At 37.7% G+C, this 18656-nt stretch overlaps 1 protein-coding gene across 1 annotated transcript in view; it reads left to right on the top strand.

The window, feature by feature from the left end:
- The window catches only part of LOC107294843 (neuronal acetylcholine receptor subunit alpha-7-like), a gene marked incomplete at its 3' end in the record, with an annotated part of 77108 nt that overhangs the window by 13142 nt on the left and 45310 nt on the right, over positions 1–18656 (top strand). The window contains exon 2 of the mRNA XM_015824108.1: positions 7680–7819. Coding sequence (XP_015679594.1) covers positions 7680–7819 — 140 coding nt within the window. The remainder of the gene's footprint in view (positions 1–7679; positions 7820–18656) is intronic.

Genomic DNA, 18656 nt, shown 5'->3' with positions numbered 1-18656 from the left:
AAAAATGTGGAGAACCTCCTGCTTAATTTTTCTTATTATGCTTATTTGAAAATGGCATCATAGCAGCAGGCTAGGTGAAGAAATAGTATATGTTGCTGCAACTTGAACTCTGCAGGGAATAAATATAGTTCAGAGAAATATATCATGAGCTTGGCTCAGCCTGACTAGAGATTGTGGGAGTACAGAAAACAGAAGTGCAAAGAATAATTTAGACCAAGGATTTCTAAACTTTTTGCCATCACACCTCCCCGTACTGTAATCCTAATGTAAACACCTCCCCTAAAAATTCATACACCAAATGAATACAAATGAATAATGACAATAAAGGCACATTTATTATAACAATGTACTGTATAACTAAAAGGTTCCTCATATCTCCCCTGGACTCACTCTGTACCTCCCCAAGAGAGATACACCATACAGCTTGGGAAACCCTGATTAGATCATCATGGCCACTCCTCTGATTGGGAAATGCAGGCATGTAGTGATCCAAAGTAAAGGACTCTGAAGGATGACTGTCCACCTTTTGCTTAAACCGGTGTTTCTCAACCTTGGCGACTTGAAGATGGGTGGACTCCAATTGCTGGAATTCCCCAGCTGGCTGGGGAATTCTGGAAATTAGAGTCCACCCATCTTCAAGCTGCCAAGGTTGAGAAACACTGGCTTAAACCATAAAAGGGAATCCATTATTTTTTCAACACATCTGCTCAGCACAGGATTGGAGAAACCTATTGTGCTCAATATTAAATGCAACTTGGATTCCAGATGCAAGAGGAAATTATTTCCATAAAGCAATTTCTGTGAAGCCATTAGTTTTAATTGGAACATATTCATGTTACCTTACATGTACTGTGTGTACATTGTATTTGTATTTATTTATGTAAATTACCAAGGACCACGGAAAAGAAAAAAAGCAGAGATTTACATTAATTAAAAGAGATGTTTAATAAACCATCACTCCTCATTTGTCCAGTGTTGTTTAATTTTAATTAAAGGCTTTTGCTCCACTGCTCAAAATGTCATTTAGTTAATTATTTAGTTGGCTGACTTATCATGCATTTATACCCCATACTGCTTGACTGAGGATGATAATAGGTCAGATAAATAGGCAGCAGCCTTTATACTGAATTCATTGATGGTGATGATGATGATGATGATGATGATGATGATGATGATGATGATGATGATGATGATGATGATCTTAGCTTTTATTTCAGTCATCCATTTTGTAGTTTGCTTTAACCTCCCTGGGCTACTTATTAACATCAGCAAGAAACTGGGAGCAAGAAATTTTTTGAGACCCTTTAAAAATCTTAATTTTGCCTTTACTTTATTTATGACTAGAACATGAGTAGATCTGTAACTGTACTAAGAATCCTATTTTTATTTTTTCACATTTTTGAACTGCCCAACTCCTTCGGCATTACATCTCCTATTATCTATCTATCTATCTATCTGTCTATCTATCTATCTATCTATCTATCTATCTATCTATCTATCTATCTATCTATCCTCATCTGTCCGTCCATTCATTCATCCATCCATCCATCCATCCATCCATCCATCCATCCATCCATTTTCCTCAATATCGAGTTCTCTACCAGAGTTCTAGGAGTCGAAGATTCTGGGTAGTTGTTCCTGGCACTGCACTCTTTTGGACAGAGAGCTCTGATGTTGTTCTTGGGGTCTGTTGGAGCCCCTCTCTCAGATTAGGTGTCAGAGCCCCGAGTGGTCCTACCGTTACTCGTATCACTTTGACTTTTACTTTCCACATCCTCTCCAGTTCCTCCCTCAGCCTTGGTACTTCTCCAGCATCTCATACTCCTTCTTCCTGATGTTGCTTTAATTTGACACCACTGCATCTATCACTACTGCTATCTTCTGGTCCTTGTCTATTACCACAATGTCTGATTGATTGGCTCGTACTTGCCTGTCTGTTTGGATCTGGAAGTCCCAAAGGATCTTAGCTTTGTTATTCTCCATGACTTTCTGTGGAATCTCTCACCTGGACTTAGGAGGATCTAGCCCATGTAATTTATTTATTCAAATAATTTATATAGCCATCCAGAGTCACTTGTTCATGAGATGAGAGGCTATATAAATTTGTTTAATAATAAATAAATATTATAAGCCACCCAGAGTCTTCTGGATTAGGCAACAATAATAAATGTAAATAATAATTAAATTAAAAAATATTTTCATACCTGTTTTATAACATTCTCTCTCTCTCCACACACAAACACATACAGACTCACACTCACATACACACTTAGTTGTTAGCTTTCAGGGAACATCTAAGGAATTACATCCTGGAAAAATGTACACATATTCAAAAAAAAATGCTAGCTTGTAAATTACAAGGCAGGTGGATGAGTAGCAGACCTAATTACAATGTACGGTACTCTGTTGTTAAGGCTGACTTTGAGAAAAATCAGACTGCAGGAGAAAAACACACATCCTAATTTCTAGTGCAATTAATCAGGATTTTGGTAGCATCTTTTCCAACATCTGCTTCTGTGAAGTATAGCTCAGTTCAGTCTTACAACATCCATTTTATTTCCTGTAAGTAGATGTAGGGTTGTAGCCTAGATAATTGTTTTATTTCTTCAAGGTACTCTGTAATTTGTGAAGAAACAATTGGGATTGAACAGGAGCTTTTCAGCCTTTACATTAAATTGTAGCTCTCAGCATTCAGGGGATTCAACAAAACAAAACAAAACAAAACATGCCAGCTAAACTGTTACACATCTCATGTCTTAAGAACTTTGAATATATTTCAAGTTTTGCCTTGGCTAGGTTATCTCTTCATTGTATATTGAAAGTCTTCATGAAAGGTAAATTGAATTACCTTATGTGAAAAAATAATTGATAATGAAATAACTGATTCTGCATCAGAAAGTGGTTTCTATGTACATTTCCATTTAAACCACAACTATTTAATGGGAATTAAACATCAGCCTCGGGACTGGTAGAATGAATATATTCCCTTAATATTTCTACCCTTAGTATATAATTTACGTATTTGTGTTTTTCCTTCTAAGTTACTTTTTTGTATATCACTTCTGCACTTGTCCTCATTGACAATGTCAAATACAGCAGCAGATGTCTGGAATTATGCCATATCTTTCCACAGCTTCTCCCTGCACTGGTCTTCACACTCTAGTAGACACACATTGTTTGCCTTCTTGGTCTGCTCTGTCACCTCTCCTATAGGACTACCATAACTGGACCACTAAACTCCAGAGAACCATATACGACAGCAAAATATTAATGCTTTTAAAAAGCATTAACATTTTGCATCCACTTAATGAATGCCCAAACTTTACCAGCCCAAAAGTGGTAGCTCTAATGTTTCGTGGCTGAGATGTGGAAGCAATAAGAATATAAGCAGCACCAACAGATCTGACTGGCCTACAAGGAGTCTGCAGTGGATAGATGGCCTTGATGGACACAAGGAAGATCTGTTACCAAAATAAATGGAACATGAGCCCAGGCCAAGAAAATAATTTGGGGAAATGCCTTAGAAAGCACTCTTCCCCGCATAGCTTCCTGCCTACTTTTATGTGGACTTTTGTTATGATTACTTCTACATTTATTTTTGTCCTGGGGCAAGCACATTCTGACTTGCAAGATTCTGCAGCTGTTCTAATAAAAGTAGCTTAGATTTGCAAGGTGTCTGTTTTTTTTGTCTTGCTGGGGTTGATAGAGTTTACCTGTAGTGAGTCAGAATGATTGGGGCAGGCAGGAAGTGGATAAAACAAGGAATAGTCCGACGTAAGGGAAGCTTCCAACATTTCCCCCCTCTTTTGGCAGCTGCCTATGCAAATTCATACACACACACACACTATTGGAACAGGGTGATAATACTGTAAACCTGAAAATTTCATATATTTTATGGGGGAAGAGGGAGAGAAAACAGAACAATTACATACAGTATAGAAAAATATACAGATGTGTGTGTAAGAGATAGGAAATTTGTATAGATTTGGTGAGTATACATTTAACCAGTGCTTTTTTTGTATTAAAAAAAAAAAAAAAAGGTGCCGGAACTCACACACGTCATACAACCCGCCTTGCCTACCCTACAAGGTTCCATCCAAAAAAGATGCCGGAACTCCGTTCTGGGCGTTCTATGATAAAAAAAAGTTCTTTAGGATAGACAGACAGACATTTAATTGTTTTAAAAATTCCTCATTATTGTCCTTTCTTAAAGTATTTAAATGATCTCAGCTGGGTCAGTTTTTCTATCACTATTCATTCATTCAGTTTAAAATCTCACAACAGTGACTTGTTGGATGACTAATTATGTTAAAAATAAAACAGTCAAGAATAATTATGGGTATTTATACAATGGCAATTGAGGACAACATCCATCTCACCCATCTCAGGTACCCTATGATAAAATTTTGATGTTATGTGATACAGTAGGCTATTTGTGTTTCTCATTATAAAAATATTCATTCATTTATTAATTTATTCAATTTGGATGCCCCCCCCCCCAACTAACTAATTCTGAGATCTGAAGTCTAGAGTAAACCAAGTGACAGGTTTGGATGAAAATAGATTAATTTAGCATCAGTTGGTCTCAGAAGCTAAGCACGGCTGGGTTTGGCACGTATTTGGATGGGAGAATAACACAACTATAGGGCAGATTCACAGGGGAAGTTGAAAATCATCCTAGAAAAAGTTAATGACACAGTGCTTCCATCTGCTGCCAAGAAAACAACATGGAATCCATCTTTTAAAGTCATCAGGAATTTAGCTCAATTCAAAAGAGGCCACCTACCTGTGTAATCCAGATGAAAGTCAGATGTAATTTAAGATGAAAAATATTAAAATACAAAGCAAAACCCTATGGAGAGATATGGAGAAACAGTACCCATAATTTATTCATACTTTGCCCTTTTTTGTTTACAGTATAATTAAAAAAACATTTAGATCTAAGGATATTTATCACACGCTTGCAGCTGTAGACAAATGTCACAATGCTCACTATAGCAAAGAAGAGCAGATGGGACATATTTATATCTGTGGGGAATAAGTGACATACCGCGGTAGTAAGTTTTACATTCTTGGAACTGCAAAATGCATCAAGTAAGCTGTATACCTTGCAACTACCTGAATCTGCCAAAATAATAACATACCCTGCATTTTAGTAAGGCTACTTTGGCTTGTAACTTGCCATGGTTCATAACTTGTTCATTGGGGTATCAGGTATGTACGAATGAGGCTACTTCAGGGGAAAGTATCAGAGAACAGTTTCCGCATGTGGATTGTTGCGTTATGACATTGTGATACTATGCATATTTATGTGGAAGAAATAGGCAGTTGTTTTCCAATAATTATTCCTTATTCCACATGACTTTTTTAAAAAAATAAAACATTAAACATTTGAACTAATGAAAATCATGGGATATTTCTTTCAAGCCTTGATAATTCTTTTGCACAAGTGGCCCAGATTTCAGATCATTTATTTATTCATTCGTTCCTATAGATAGTCCTCGGTTAACAATGGTAATTCGGGACAGAGTTTCTGTCACTAAGCAAGTGCAATGTCATGTGATCACATTGTTTAGTGACAGCAATCCTGTCAATGACCATTGCTGTTATTAACCAAATCCTACCAGTCATTTGGTGAGGATCCATCCCAGTTCAAGCCATACCCAGCTTGGTCCATTCCAGCCCTAGGCCTCAATAAGGTAAGGGACTGCCTCCTCTTGAACCCCCCTCACCTCCCTATCTCCCTGTACCCCTGCCCTTTTGGCCACATGCCTGCTCACTGCCGCCAGCTGCCCCCACCACCCAGCCCTGGTCAGCTGCTGCTATGCCTGCTGCATCACACGGCATATTGTACTGGCCGTGGCTTTTCATACCATCTTCTTTCATGTTGGTGCAGCTGGGACTTCTCTTATGCTGGGACTTCTCTTGTGTGCCGGTAGGGCCTCTGTTTATGCACTAGCCAGGACCTTTGTTCACATGCCAGTCAGGGTCTCCGGTCATGCCCTATCCAGGGCTTGGCATGTGAAAGAAGGCCCCAACTATACCAGCGCACAATGACCTGGCTGGAAGGGTCCTTCTTTTGCGCTGGCATAGCTTAGCTGCTCTTTTACATGCCAGGCTTCTTTTGCACTGGTACAGCTAGGATCTTCTTTCATGTGCTGGGCTTCTTTTGTGAAGGCGGGAGGGGGGGCAAGAGAAGGCCTGAATGCACCAGTGAGAAAGGAGAAGACATGAAAAAAGGCCTCGGCTGGTACAGTAATGGTGTGAGTGTGGCGCTGATGGGTAGGACCGGGCAGCAGGGCAGCTAACAGCAATGGGTGGGAGGGCAGCCAAAAGGTAGTCATAAATGTGGGTGGTCCCAGGTGGTCCTGAATTTTGTTCATGTAACTGTGGAGGTGCTGCAACAGTCAGAACTACAAAGACCGATTATAAGTCCCTTTGTTCGGTAACTTCAAATGGTCACTGAACAATGGATGTTAAGCGAGGATTACCTATAATTGAATGAAATCTGCTACCTATTGGAGCTGTTTTATCTTAACTTTTTGCCTATGGACTACATAGCATGGATTTAGTTTCTTTCTCTGCCATAGCTGTTGATATGCATCTGTATGTGAGTATGTGTGCATTATATCTTTACATTTCTGATTTTACAATAGCTTCCTCCCTACTTTTATGTGAACTTTTGTTATGATTACTTCTACATTTATTTTTGTCCTGGGGCAAACACAAAGGAAACAACATAGAGCTTTATTAGATAAACCAACCATGCACAACACTCACAGCTGCTTGAGTGATTTGCTAGGAACCCAGGAGATTTGCTTGCATAAACATTTGCATAATTTTTTTAAAAAACTGCATACAAACATATGGATACAAAGTCTATTTGTTATGTTAAAAATGATAGGTAGAATAATAGTTATTTCTCTCATGAGAGTGAATGAATGACATCTTCTGTGAGTTATAGCAAGAGATACCAAAGGAATCCAAATTGATGCAAGCTACACTAATGGGAAGAACATTAGCCTTATTTTTCATTCCCAGGAAAACGTTTTTATTAAAATACAGCTTAATAGAAAATGCCTCGTTAATTTGCAATTGTTAAATTATATTGGACATTAATAAATATAATAATATATTTGTTCAGGAGCAAAAAAAGTACTATGTGGGTCTTTCCTCTGGCTGAGTATGCATTGTGTGGTTTAAGCTAATGAATATCTAGGAAAACAGAAATTATTTTAGGACTTATAACTTTTTTCGTTTTAATCCAGAATCATCACAAATAGAGAGGGGTTTTCAAGGATTAAGATAGGAATGTTTAGATGATTTTTTAAAAGAATAAAAATTAATTGCTTATTAATTTTCTACCCTGCCAACTAAGGAGACCAGGTTAGTGTATAAGAAGTTAACAACATAAGAATCTGACTTGATGATAAGTCAGAATATTGTTCCATTTAGCTCAGTGAATGTCAGCTGTTCTCCACAGTGAACAGTCTCCAAGTCTTGTCTTGAGATCCTAGATATTGAATCAGAGGTATTTTGTGCAAGGAACATACCATTGATCTGGAGATTTTCATCAGAAGAAAGCAACTCAGGCAATCAAATTTATAATAGAATGAGAAAGGAGAATCTTAAAAAGAGAGAATAATTGCTTAAAGCAGATCTTTTTCTTCTTTTTCTAGTCTCCCAGCAAGGTGAAAACCAAAGACGGCTGTATCGAGAACTACTGAAAAATTATAATCGATTGGAACGGCCTGTTGTGAATGACTCACAACCTCTTGTAGTAGAACTTCAGCTTTCATTGCTGCAGATAATTGATGTGGTAAGTTATCTATAACCCAGTTCCCTTCTCCTGAACCAATGATAAACTATCACACATTTTAAACCAATCATGTACATAAAAATATAAGAATTTGACAGAGCAGCCCAGTCCACTCTATTTTCAAGACATGGCAACTGTGAAACCAAAGATCCAAAAGAGCGATCAAGATAATCGTGATGGATAGCCCAATCTTTGATAAATTTGGTCCTCCGTTTAAAAGCATCCAAACTGGAAGCTGTTATCATATCTGATGATAGCAAATTGTCCCATGTAACTATCTGTTCTGTAAAGAATTGCTTTCTTTTATCCATCTGGAATCTCTATTTAGTTTCAGTGATTGAGTTCTAATATTATGAAAGAAAGTGAAGGACTCTCTAGCTACATTTCCCATTCTGGGCATACATTTTTATATCATTATCAACTCTCCCTTTATCTGTTTTAAGACTAAAGCTAAAAAGACACTGTAGTCTTTTTTCATGCAGTATCTATTCTAGCTCCCACATAATGTTGGTTGCCCATTTTTGCTGCTTTTCCAAGTGTACAATACAATGTTTGAAGCGTGGTAGCCAAGAATGAACACAGTATTTCAACTAAAGTGGCACCATTGATTTCTACAACATGATATTGGTTGTTTTAATTGCCATTTTTATTATTAATGATTGTAGCATGGGAGTTATCTTTTTATAGTGGCCACACATAAGAATTGAATTTTTATCGAGCTATCCATGATGACTTCAAGATCCTTTCCCCAATTAATTGCTGCCAGTTCGGATCCCATTAAAGTACAATATATGTGAATTTTGATGTATAGTTTTTGGACCAGCATTGCGTAGAAGAGCATTTGTCATTCTGAACCCCATTTGCCTACTTTGGAGAGATCTAGACTCTACAAAATCCCTTCTTATTTTAATACCTTGAAAGATTTGGCATTACCAGCAAATGTGCCCAGCTTACTAGTCATTCCTGATTATTTATAGACAGATTAAAACCCATCATACAGAAGGACAACATTTTCATGTCTTTCCTGGGTAAAATTGTTCATCTGTTCCTATTTTTTATTTCCTGTTCTTTACCTAACTATCCGTTCACAAGAGCATATCTTCTTATCCCATGCTGCTGCATTTGCTTATTTATTTCCAGTGAGGGATTTTGGCAATGATCTTTTGAAACTGTAAATTTCAATTTATGTTAAATTTCCTATGCCTGCATGTTTGATCACACGTTCAGAAAACTCTATAAATTAGTGAAACAAGATTTCCAGAAGCTTATGTTATCTTCAGCAGGGTTTAGTTTTATGTATATTTATTTTATTTTACATTATCCTATCGTATGTTGAACAAACATTAAACTAACTAACTTGTAATTTAATAATAAGATTGCAATATAACATGATGGCGAACCTTTTAGAGACCGAGTGCCCAAAAACTGGCCTCGCCCCACTCCACCCCCTGCCCCGCCCCCACTCCTCCCCCCACCCCCTGCCCCGCCTGCCGCAGGGCCACTCACCGCCTCCAGGGCCCGCCGCAGATCGCCCAGGCAGCCCAGCAGCGTTATGGCGGTCATACCCTCTGCCCGCGCCCTGCAGCATCAACTGTGCACGATGGGGTGTGAGGGCAGAGCCTTGTATACGCTGCCTGGCTGTCATGTCCCTGGCTGCGCTGCTCCACGTGGGCCACGCTCAGGGGCAACTCTCCTTCAGGGGGGCTGCTGGAGAGGAGGGGGTCACAGGGGGAGGCGAGGCTGGGGCAACAGCACGTGTACCCACAGAGAGTGCCCCGAGTGCCGCCTCTGGCACCCGTGCCATAGGTTCGCCACCACTGCAATATAATATTATTCCAGTATTGGTTGATCTGAATAAATCTGTATCAGGACATTGAGATAGCCCTTTTTCAAGAACAGGTATTCCACAGCAAATTTGTATCATTTATACTATTGTAGTAAATTTAAAGAATGGCAAATAATGTCTTTTTTCCTTAGTAGTGGAAAAGGAAAATCTCATTGAGAGCTAAATGTGTTCAAGATTCTTACCATGTCATTATTTTCTGTGATGGCAGTCATGTATAATGAGATTAATATTTTTTCATGTTTTTCTTAGACTGTGAAACAGGAACAATGAATTTCTTGCTTCCGAATATTGCTGGACAACTGTTACTTTAAGTTATTGTTGGACCCATCACTCTTACCCACGCTAAAGCAATCTGGGGTGATGGAAGTTGCAATCCAACATGCAGCGCTATAATTTTTTTTCCTGTTCTATATTCATAAGGGAATTTATGAGCATGCTTGGAAATATTTGCTTGTATGTTGATGCTTCTACTAAAAATCTATCTATAAGAAATTACTCCTGGATAATTTGGTTGGCTGATTTTACCAATTTACCCATCACTATTGAAAGCATGGAATATCAATGAATTTGCAGCAATTCTGCTTCCTGACTCCATCTTTTTGAGAAAAATAAAAGGAATATGGAGGATTACAGTATGTAAAATGTTTCAGTTTAAACCTCAAGTATTTGGAAGTAGTTCAAGCTCGGAAGATACCTTCTTTTTGCACTTAAAACAGCTGTTTCATGCTTGAAATGTGGTGTCCTGAATTTTAATAGATGTTTTAGGACTCATGGTCTGTGCATTTCTAAAATGGTTCAAGAATAAGGGAAAGCCTAGTGATTTCAGAGCTTAAAGGACCTCTCCTGATAGGCAGTATACTGTTCCTCTCTTACAATGTGGTTATTTTTGCAGGTGAGGCAAAATGATTACAATGGATTTTGAGGCTCTTATTGTTAAGCTTCATTTTGTTGATTTAATGACAAGTCTGTGTGGAGTTGAGAGCCTGAGGGCCTGGCCTATTAACTTATTAGCAACTTGTTAAGGAGCTTTTGCAAGTGAGCCATGAATTAGCTTCAACCAAACTACTCCATCTTAATCACTTTGTCTATGCTTTTGCTTGATATAGCCATTGTTAGACTCAGCAGTTAGCTGGCACCTACTTTGACACTTATCAGAAGAAGCTAAAGAGGCTAACCACAAACACCTCAGTTATAGGAAATGTTAATCTGTCTGGCAGATGGTAGCTTTATAATGTGCTGAAGAATTTTGCAAGGAATAAGGAAAGACAGTGTGGCATTTAGCTTAAGCTGTGCTCATGAATGTCCAGGCAAAGGTGTGGAGGTGAAAAGTTCCATTGTTAGCATGTTAAAAAAACACACCCAGAGGTGGAGAGCTTAGCTAATTAAGTACATCCCACGTACTAGCCTAAACTGTGCATGTCTTCAATGAATCAGAAACAAGTGATGAGATGTCAAGAAATTCTGATTTGTATATTTGGTTTTTGTGATATAAAAACAGCTTGTTGAACATCGTTTGATTTGGACGTGGATCCTGAGTGTGCATCTCTACAAACCTATAAAGAGTAAAAACCCAGTATAAAAATTAAAAAAACAAAAACAAAAAACAATAACCCCCTCCCTCTGGTGACAACACACAGTCAAATGAGCCACTTTATGGGCTCCATCCCACTCTGAGTTCCCTAGGCTCGTTGGCAAAACCAAGTCTTCAGGACCTTACAGAATAGTGTCAAAATGGGGGCCAGTCTAATTTCTGCAGGGATGATGTTCCATAGGGAGGCAGCCACCACGTAAAAGGCTGTTCTTCTGGGTCCTGCCTGATGTACCTCTTTAGGGGATGGAACCTGCAACATTTCTTGCCTCCCCACTCTGGGCAAGTGAGAGATAACCTGGTCCCAAGCCATGAAGGGCTTTAAAGGTGACTTTAAATTAACTATAAGTCTGTCTCATTGCTACAAAGAATGATGGCAAATTGTCTGACAATACAAGAAACCAGTTGCTCATATTTAAAGAATCATTGTGTCTTCTTCATTGGATACCACAATGTTAGTCAATAGTATGACAAATGAGATAATCTATTCTAGGAAAAGCCAGATATTTATCCTTATCTCTGTTCTGTATTTATTATGTAACCCAACAGTGTGGATTGGTACCAAGATGAGTTGTACATATCGTTCCAAGTCACCTCATTTGAAAGAGAAACACCCATCTTGAAGGGCTCTGTGAAGATCAGAAATGAAAGCCGTGAATCCTTTTTAACCACTATGCATATTAGATCTAGATGGACACTCATCAGTTCCTAATACCCTTTTTGAAAGTAGTTGATCTGATTAACTGATTTCCATTGCAAATGGTTATCGGCCTGAATTTTATCTCTTCACTAGGCTTCTGTCTAATTGTAATTGAGGACCAAAGGGACCTCAAGGTGTTTCCCAGAACGTTAACACATGGCTTTATTGCTTTGGAATGCTGACTATGACTCTGAAATGGGCAGGTATCCCTGATGTTTCACAAGTAATTTGTTGATTAATTATGAACCATTTTACAATTTTAGGCAGAAGCGTCATGTATATTGAAATAAATTATGAGGCATGTGTTCCTTATAAATGATTCATCAGATGCTGTTCCCATAGGTTTCTGCAAGGCTATAATTGTAGGTGGTGTGCATTGCTTCCTTTCCAATTGTTTAAATTGCTTAGCTGTAAATGGGATGGCTATATACAATTAATAAGCAATGTAATTAGCAAAAATAGGCAGTGAGAAAGGATTATAAAATGAGAACTATTTTGGTCGACTGTACTATTAGATATCTTCACTAATAGTTATAGATTATTGATTACTTCTGAAATAATGCAATAGTCATACATTTTTATTTTTGTTTTATTACTATTGTTATTAGTAATGGGGTGGCGCAGTATCTCAGTTGTTAAGACACTGGGCTTGTCAGGTGGAAAGCCGGCAACCCAGGTTCAAGAGAGCCACGCGACAAGGTGAGCTCCTGTCCTTGCCTCAGATCCTGCCCACCTAGCAGTTTAAAAGGATGCAAATGCGAGTAGATAAATAGGTACCACTTCAGTTGGAAGGGAACCGCATTCCATGATGTCATGCTGGCCACATGACTGCAGAAATACCTTCAAACACTGCTGGCTCAATGGCCTTGAAAAGGAGATGACCACCGTCCCATATAGTCAGCAACGATTAGTGGAGTAAAATCCTAAAGGGCTCCTTTTTATTGTTAATATAAACAAAAAATGCTGGGCCGTAAAATGCATATTTGTAAGAAATATTTTATAGCATGGGAAATCATCCAGTGCTGATGGGGGACCTTGTCTTTGTAGAATATTGTTCCTGAAAATTGCACTTTGCTTTCCTTTAGGCAGTGGTGCCTATTCATTTCTAAGGGAAGTATTCAAAGGGTTTGGCTTGGGGATATTACTGGAGTAAAGGGAGGAAAGGGTTAGTAGTCCATTTCCCCTCAGGCCATGGCTCCACAGGAATTCTTACTCCGTGTTAAAAGCCAAGCCAATGTACAAGCTTAAGCACATATTTCTAGCAATGTTTCTAATCTTTCCCATCTTCTGCCAATTTGATCATTTTAATTGAAGATGCTGGGAATTAAAGCCGAGGCACTCTACGTGCAAAGTGTGTCCTTGGCCAGTGTGATATATTCTCTCTTTAGGGACATTTTTAGATGGCTCCTTCTTAAAGTGTGATGGATTCAAAAGCAAAAGCAAAAAGCTATTTTAGAATTTGGGAAGCTACACACATATAGCATTTTTCTGGGATTCCTTACAGTAACTTCATCTTTTCCCAGGATGAGCTTGGGAAAAGATGTTTTGATGACTGAAGGACATATATACCCTCAGAAGCTCCAAAGCACCTTTTTGTCTCTGAATCTAAAGTATTGCTCAGCCCTATTACCTACATTTTGGAAAGCAATCTCGTGATCAATTTCAGGTGAGACCAGACTGTTTCATATATAAAGAATACAGATTTGATCTCTGATGAGCTCCCTATAGCCAATTCTCAGCAGCTAGAAATTGAAAAAACTTATTTTAAATTCCATCATATAAAGAGAGACACATGTTTCTTTTCTTTCCATGATTGAAAAATTACAGAGATAGCTCAAGGTTTCTGTACAAAAATATATTTTGAATCTTGATTTATTTGGATTACTCTCTGTGCCAATGTCTGCAAACCTTTTATTTACTATGAATGGGACTATTATTTTTCTACCTAGTACTTTCTGCAAGACAGATAAAAACATTTGAAATTAGATTTGAAATATATATCAAAGACAGGGCATAGCAATTGGAAATCATATTCTGTTGGTGTATTTAATATCAAGTATAATCCTTGATCTCAGAGAAAACTGATGCTGTTTCAATTTCTAAAGAAATCTTAAGAATAATGCAATATATATATACATAAATTTTTATATATATATATATATATATATATATATATATATATATATATATATATATATATATATATATATATATATATATATATATATATACACATATAAATAATATTGGTAGTCCCTCCTAAGCCAGTTTAAATTTCTAATGTAATTTAAGAATTTTCTGTTCCTGACAAAAAATACATGGAACTTATTTATGTTTTCCTGAAAGCAGATGGAATTTAATTTCAGTTAGACGTTTCATGTTACTTATTATAATGTGATACTGTCTGTCGGATCCTCTTCTAGATGGCTGAGATTTTAAATGTAGATGTACAGTAGTAGATAATAACACTTTTTCTGTCGAAATTCAAAGGGAAACTTGTGGGTCTAGAGGCAATACTGAATCCAATGTATGCCAAAGATAATTTCTTCTGTGCAAAAGAAGTTGACGTTGAAGGCTTTGCAATCCTCAGTAGAGCTTGGCCATATTTTTCTGAAATAGGCTACTGCTGCAACTGTATGCAAATGCAATTAAGAAAAATTACAAATGAATCTGGTAAAAACGAGACAAGGATAGAATTCTTGGAATGCAACAAGCTAAAAAGTTAGTTTTCTATGAGGCCTAAATGAGGAAGAAATGATAATTCAAGATTAAAAGCAATTCTAGGGAAACGACTATAGGCAAATGTTTTTACTGCTCAGCCAGACTACAAGACAAGGAAAGCAGGGAAGTGATCAGAATTACAGTAGTGAAATTCTAATAGAAGGCAAGATATCTCATACCCTACTTGCCATATCTTTATCATCTTCATCCTATTTGCCATGTCTTGAACATTAATCATATAAGATTAATAGCCTGTCAATCAGTCAGTCAATCAAACTTTATTGCAGTCATTAACTATCACTAAGGACAGTTTTTAGTTAGCTTTGGAAGCTGTATTTAGCCCCTGTGGGAGTTTTTTTGCAACAACAATTTACTTACATTTTATTTTGACCAAAGAGCAAACAGCTTTTTCTTTTTTCAAAATAGAATAATGTTCAAACGTGTTCATGTGTGGCAGTGTTTGATTACTGTTAGACAGAATCAGAGCATGGACAAAGTTTGAAGTGTTCTTAAGTCAGTTTTACTTCTACTGACTGTCTAATGGGCAGAGAGAATATTCAAGGAAGATAATGTGGAGAAAAGTCCTCAGTAGAACACAGGCCTCTGTCTTAAATTGGAATTGGTAACATTTGCTTTGCCTGAGGAGCGCATTTGTCCAATGTTGTCCCCTAGAGTATATAAAACAATTTAAATGAACATGATAAATAGCTCTGCAGCAAGCAATTTAGAATGAATTGATGAAAATCGTCACTAATTTGAAAGGAAAATTGAGCCAATTTTCTCAGCTCCGCATCTCAGATATACTTTTTAGGAAACTTATAAATAATGTATCACCACCATAGAGATGTTTATTTTTTTAATTAACTTTCAAGAAACCAGGTCTCATAGAGCCAGTGTTTTTAAATGGACCTTAGGCAGTATTAATTCAATGCAAAGTACTTCAATCTTAGTGAAAAAATTATAGGCATTGGATTTGAAGTTTGAAAGCCAAATCAAAATATATTCATGTAAATTCAGTATTTTACATTCTTCTGTGAGATAGTATAGGTCAGGGGTCCCCAACCCCTCCCCTGGTCCATGGCATGCCAACAACCGGGCCGCACAAACAAGCCCCATCTGCAGGATGCAGGCAGCACACAAAACCATGTCCCTTCCAGTCAGCAGAAAAACTCTCTCCACGTAACCAGTCCCTGGTGCCCAAAAGGTTGGGGACCTCTGTTATAGGTTACAGGTTTCATCATTTTGGTATCATTATAATGAGGAACAGATATCCATGGTCCGATTCATTTCTAGGGAAGTAATACGATTATTTTCTCCTGGGAATCACCCATTTCAGTGAAGATGCAGCTCCGAACCTGATTATTTTATTTTTTTCAACCATATGATATATATAAATAAGCAAAACAATATTCCTAACAACTTGACATGTGCAAAACCCTAATCATCCATTGGCATTAAACAACAAATATTAAACAATTAATAATTCATCATCTCAGTTCTTTTAGTGTGTCATGCCGTTGATTACAGAAGTCCACTTTTATTAAGTTGTTGTTTGACCTGCAAAGTTAATCAACATGATATAGCTTAATATTAACTTCTTTCCTCTTTCTCTTCCCATCACTCCCAACCACATCGAAAGCTTAACTAATAGCTTGACAATCGTCACAGTCTGAAGCAGCTAGAAATATCCTGGTTTAGCCACAGACTTTAACTTCATATTTGATTAATTCGTGTATGGAGCCATATATATGAAAGAAATGCGCTACTTCAAACATAAAATCCAAAGATATTTTTTTGCTCAGCTTTTGGGACATAAAATTGGGATGTGTAGATTTTAAAAGAGATAATGCATTTAAAAAAATACTGACATAGAGTACAATGAAAATCAGTGGGGAATTTACTTGAAAGTTCACCTTCTAGTGTTTAAAAAAATGGTAGAGAAAACATGGAGGACCTGGCTTCTGGCTTCTTTCAATCCATTAACTGCTTCTCCATTTGGGTCATGTGATTGGTTTAGAATGGACCAATCCCAAACATCCTCTCTCGAAAGGATGAATGGGGAGAATTTTAGAAGATATCTTTTTCTTCCATATTCCCCAATCAGATACAGCCCATTTTGGAGCATTATTTTTCTTTGGTTTACTTCTTGTCATGTTGCATGCAGGTGTGTTTGTTTATATATGTGCATTGGGAAACTTGGGGCAAGCTGCATATCTCCCTTTTTGGGTTGTGGATGGAGAAATGCGAGCGGCTTAACATGGAGCATTTTAACAGCATCCTGAGTTGCTGACCACCTGTCTCTCTCATGAAGATGCATTGTTTGGTTTGGTTTTGGTTTTGGGTTTTTTTTTAAAAAAAAAATGTTTTCTCTAGCCCTCAGTCAGATCTAGGCTATTCTCAAACTTGGTTTTTCTTTTGCTGGCTTCTCCCATTCCACCAAATTGAGTTCCATCCTGATAAATTTTTTCAGAGTTATTCTGCTGACACAAAAATAGAGTCCTGTGCTACTTTACATACTTTTCCCCTAATATTTCTTTGCATTGGAAAGAATAAAAAACCCTCTCTAGAAAAAAAGAGACACATAAATGTCAAGACTGCAATGTCTGAAGATCAGAGAAGATAGCAATTGATTTGCTGGTTGACTTAAAATATAAGCAAGATGATAGTTTTCACATGCTGACTATCAATTTTCAAAATGAAAAATTACTACCTTTGCCTGAAATTGTATGCATAAATAGATTTAATTAGGTCCTTCAGTGCAATTGATTACTGAGTTAAACCTAAGTTTAAAAATGATGTATACATTTTTAATGCAAAATTAATGGTTTCATCAAAATTCTTCCAGTAGAAGTTTGTTCTCATTTGATTTCCAATAGTTATACTACTACATTTTTTCAAAGATCCTGGAGCACAGGGGAACTACCAGAGGACTGGAAAAGAGCTGATGTAGTTCCCATCCTCAAAAAAGGAAAAAAAAAATGGACCCAGGAAATTACAGACCTATCAGCCTGACCTCAATACCTGGGAAGATCCTGGAAAAGATAATCAAACAACGAATCAACGAACACCTAGAGGCAAACAAAGTCATTACTAAAAGCCAACATGGATTTGTCAAAAATAGATCATGCCAGACAAATCTTATTGCATTGACCAGGTGACAAAATTAGTGGATGAGAGGAATGCTGTGGACATAATTTACTTGGACTTCAGTAAGGCATTTGATAAAGTACATCACAACCTACTACTTGACAAGATAGAAAAATGTGGGGTAGGCAGCATCACCACCAGATGGATCCGTAGCTGGCTGACCGGCTGTACTCAGCGAGTGGTCCTCAATGGAACCGCATCTACATGGAGGGAAGTGTGTAGTGGGGTGCCCCAAGGCTCTGTTCTGGGCCCAGTGCTCTTCAACATCTACATCAACGATTTGGACGAGGGGATAGATGGGGAATTCATCAAATTTGCAGACGACACCAAGCTGGCAGGAATAACCAACACTCCAGAAGACAGGCTTAAGATACAGAAGGATCTGGACAGACTTGAACACTGGGCACTATCTAACAAAATGAAATTCAATGGTGAAAAAAGCAAGGCTCTACATTTAGGCAAGAAAAACCAAATGTACAGGTATAGTATAGGGGGTACCTTGCTCAATAGTAGTAACTGCGAGAGGGACCTCGGAGTCCTAGTGGACAATCACCTAAATATGAGCCAGCAGTGTGCTGCAGCTGCCAAAAAGGCCAACACAGTGCTAGGCTGCATTAACAGAGGGATAGAATCAAAATCACGTGAAGTGTTAATACCACTTTACAATGCCTTGGTAAGGCCACACTTGGAATACTGCATCCAGTTTTGGTCACCGCAATGTAAAAAAGATGTTGAGACTCTAGAAAGAGTACAGAGAAGAGCAACAAAGATGATTAGGGGACTGGAGGCTAAAGCATATAAGGAACGGCTGCTGGAATTGGGTATGTCTAGTTTA

This window comes from Protobothrops mucrosquamatus, unplaced genomic scaffold (assembly GCF_001527695.2).
Source record: "Protobothrops mucrosquamatus isolate PMUCROS unplaced genomic scaffold, P.Mucros_1.0 scaffold2126, whole genome shotgun sequence".
NCBI classification, from domain to species: Eukaryota; Metazoa; Chordata; class Lepidosauria; order Squamata; family Viperidae; genus Protobothrops; species Protobothrops mucrosquamatus.
Note: the sequence above shows the minus strand (reverse complement) of the source record. Positions and strands in the feature narration are given on the sequence as shown.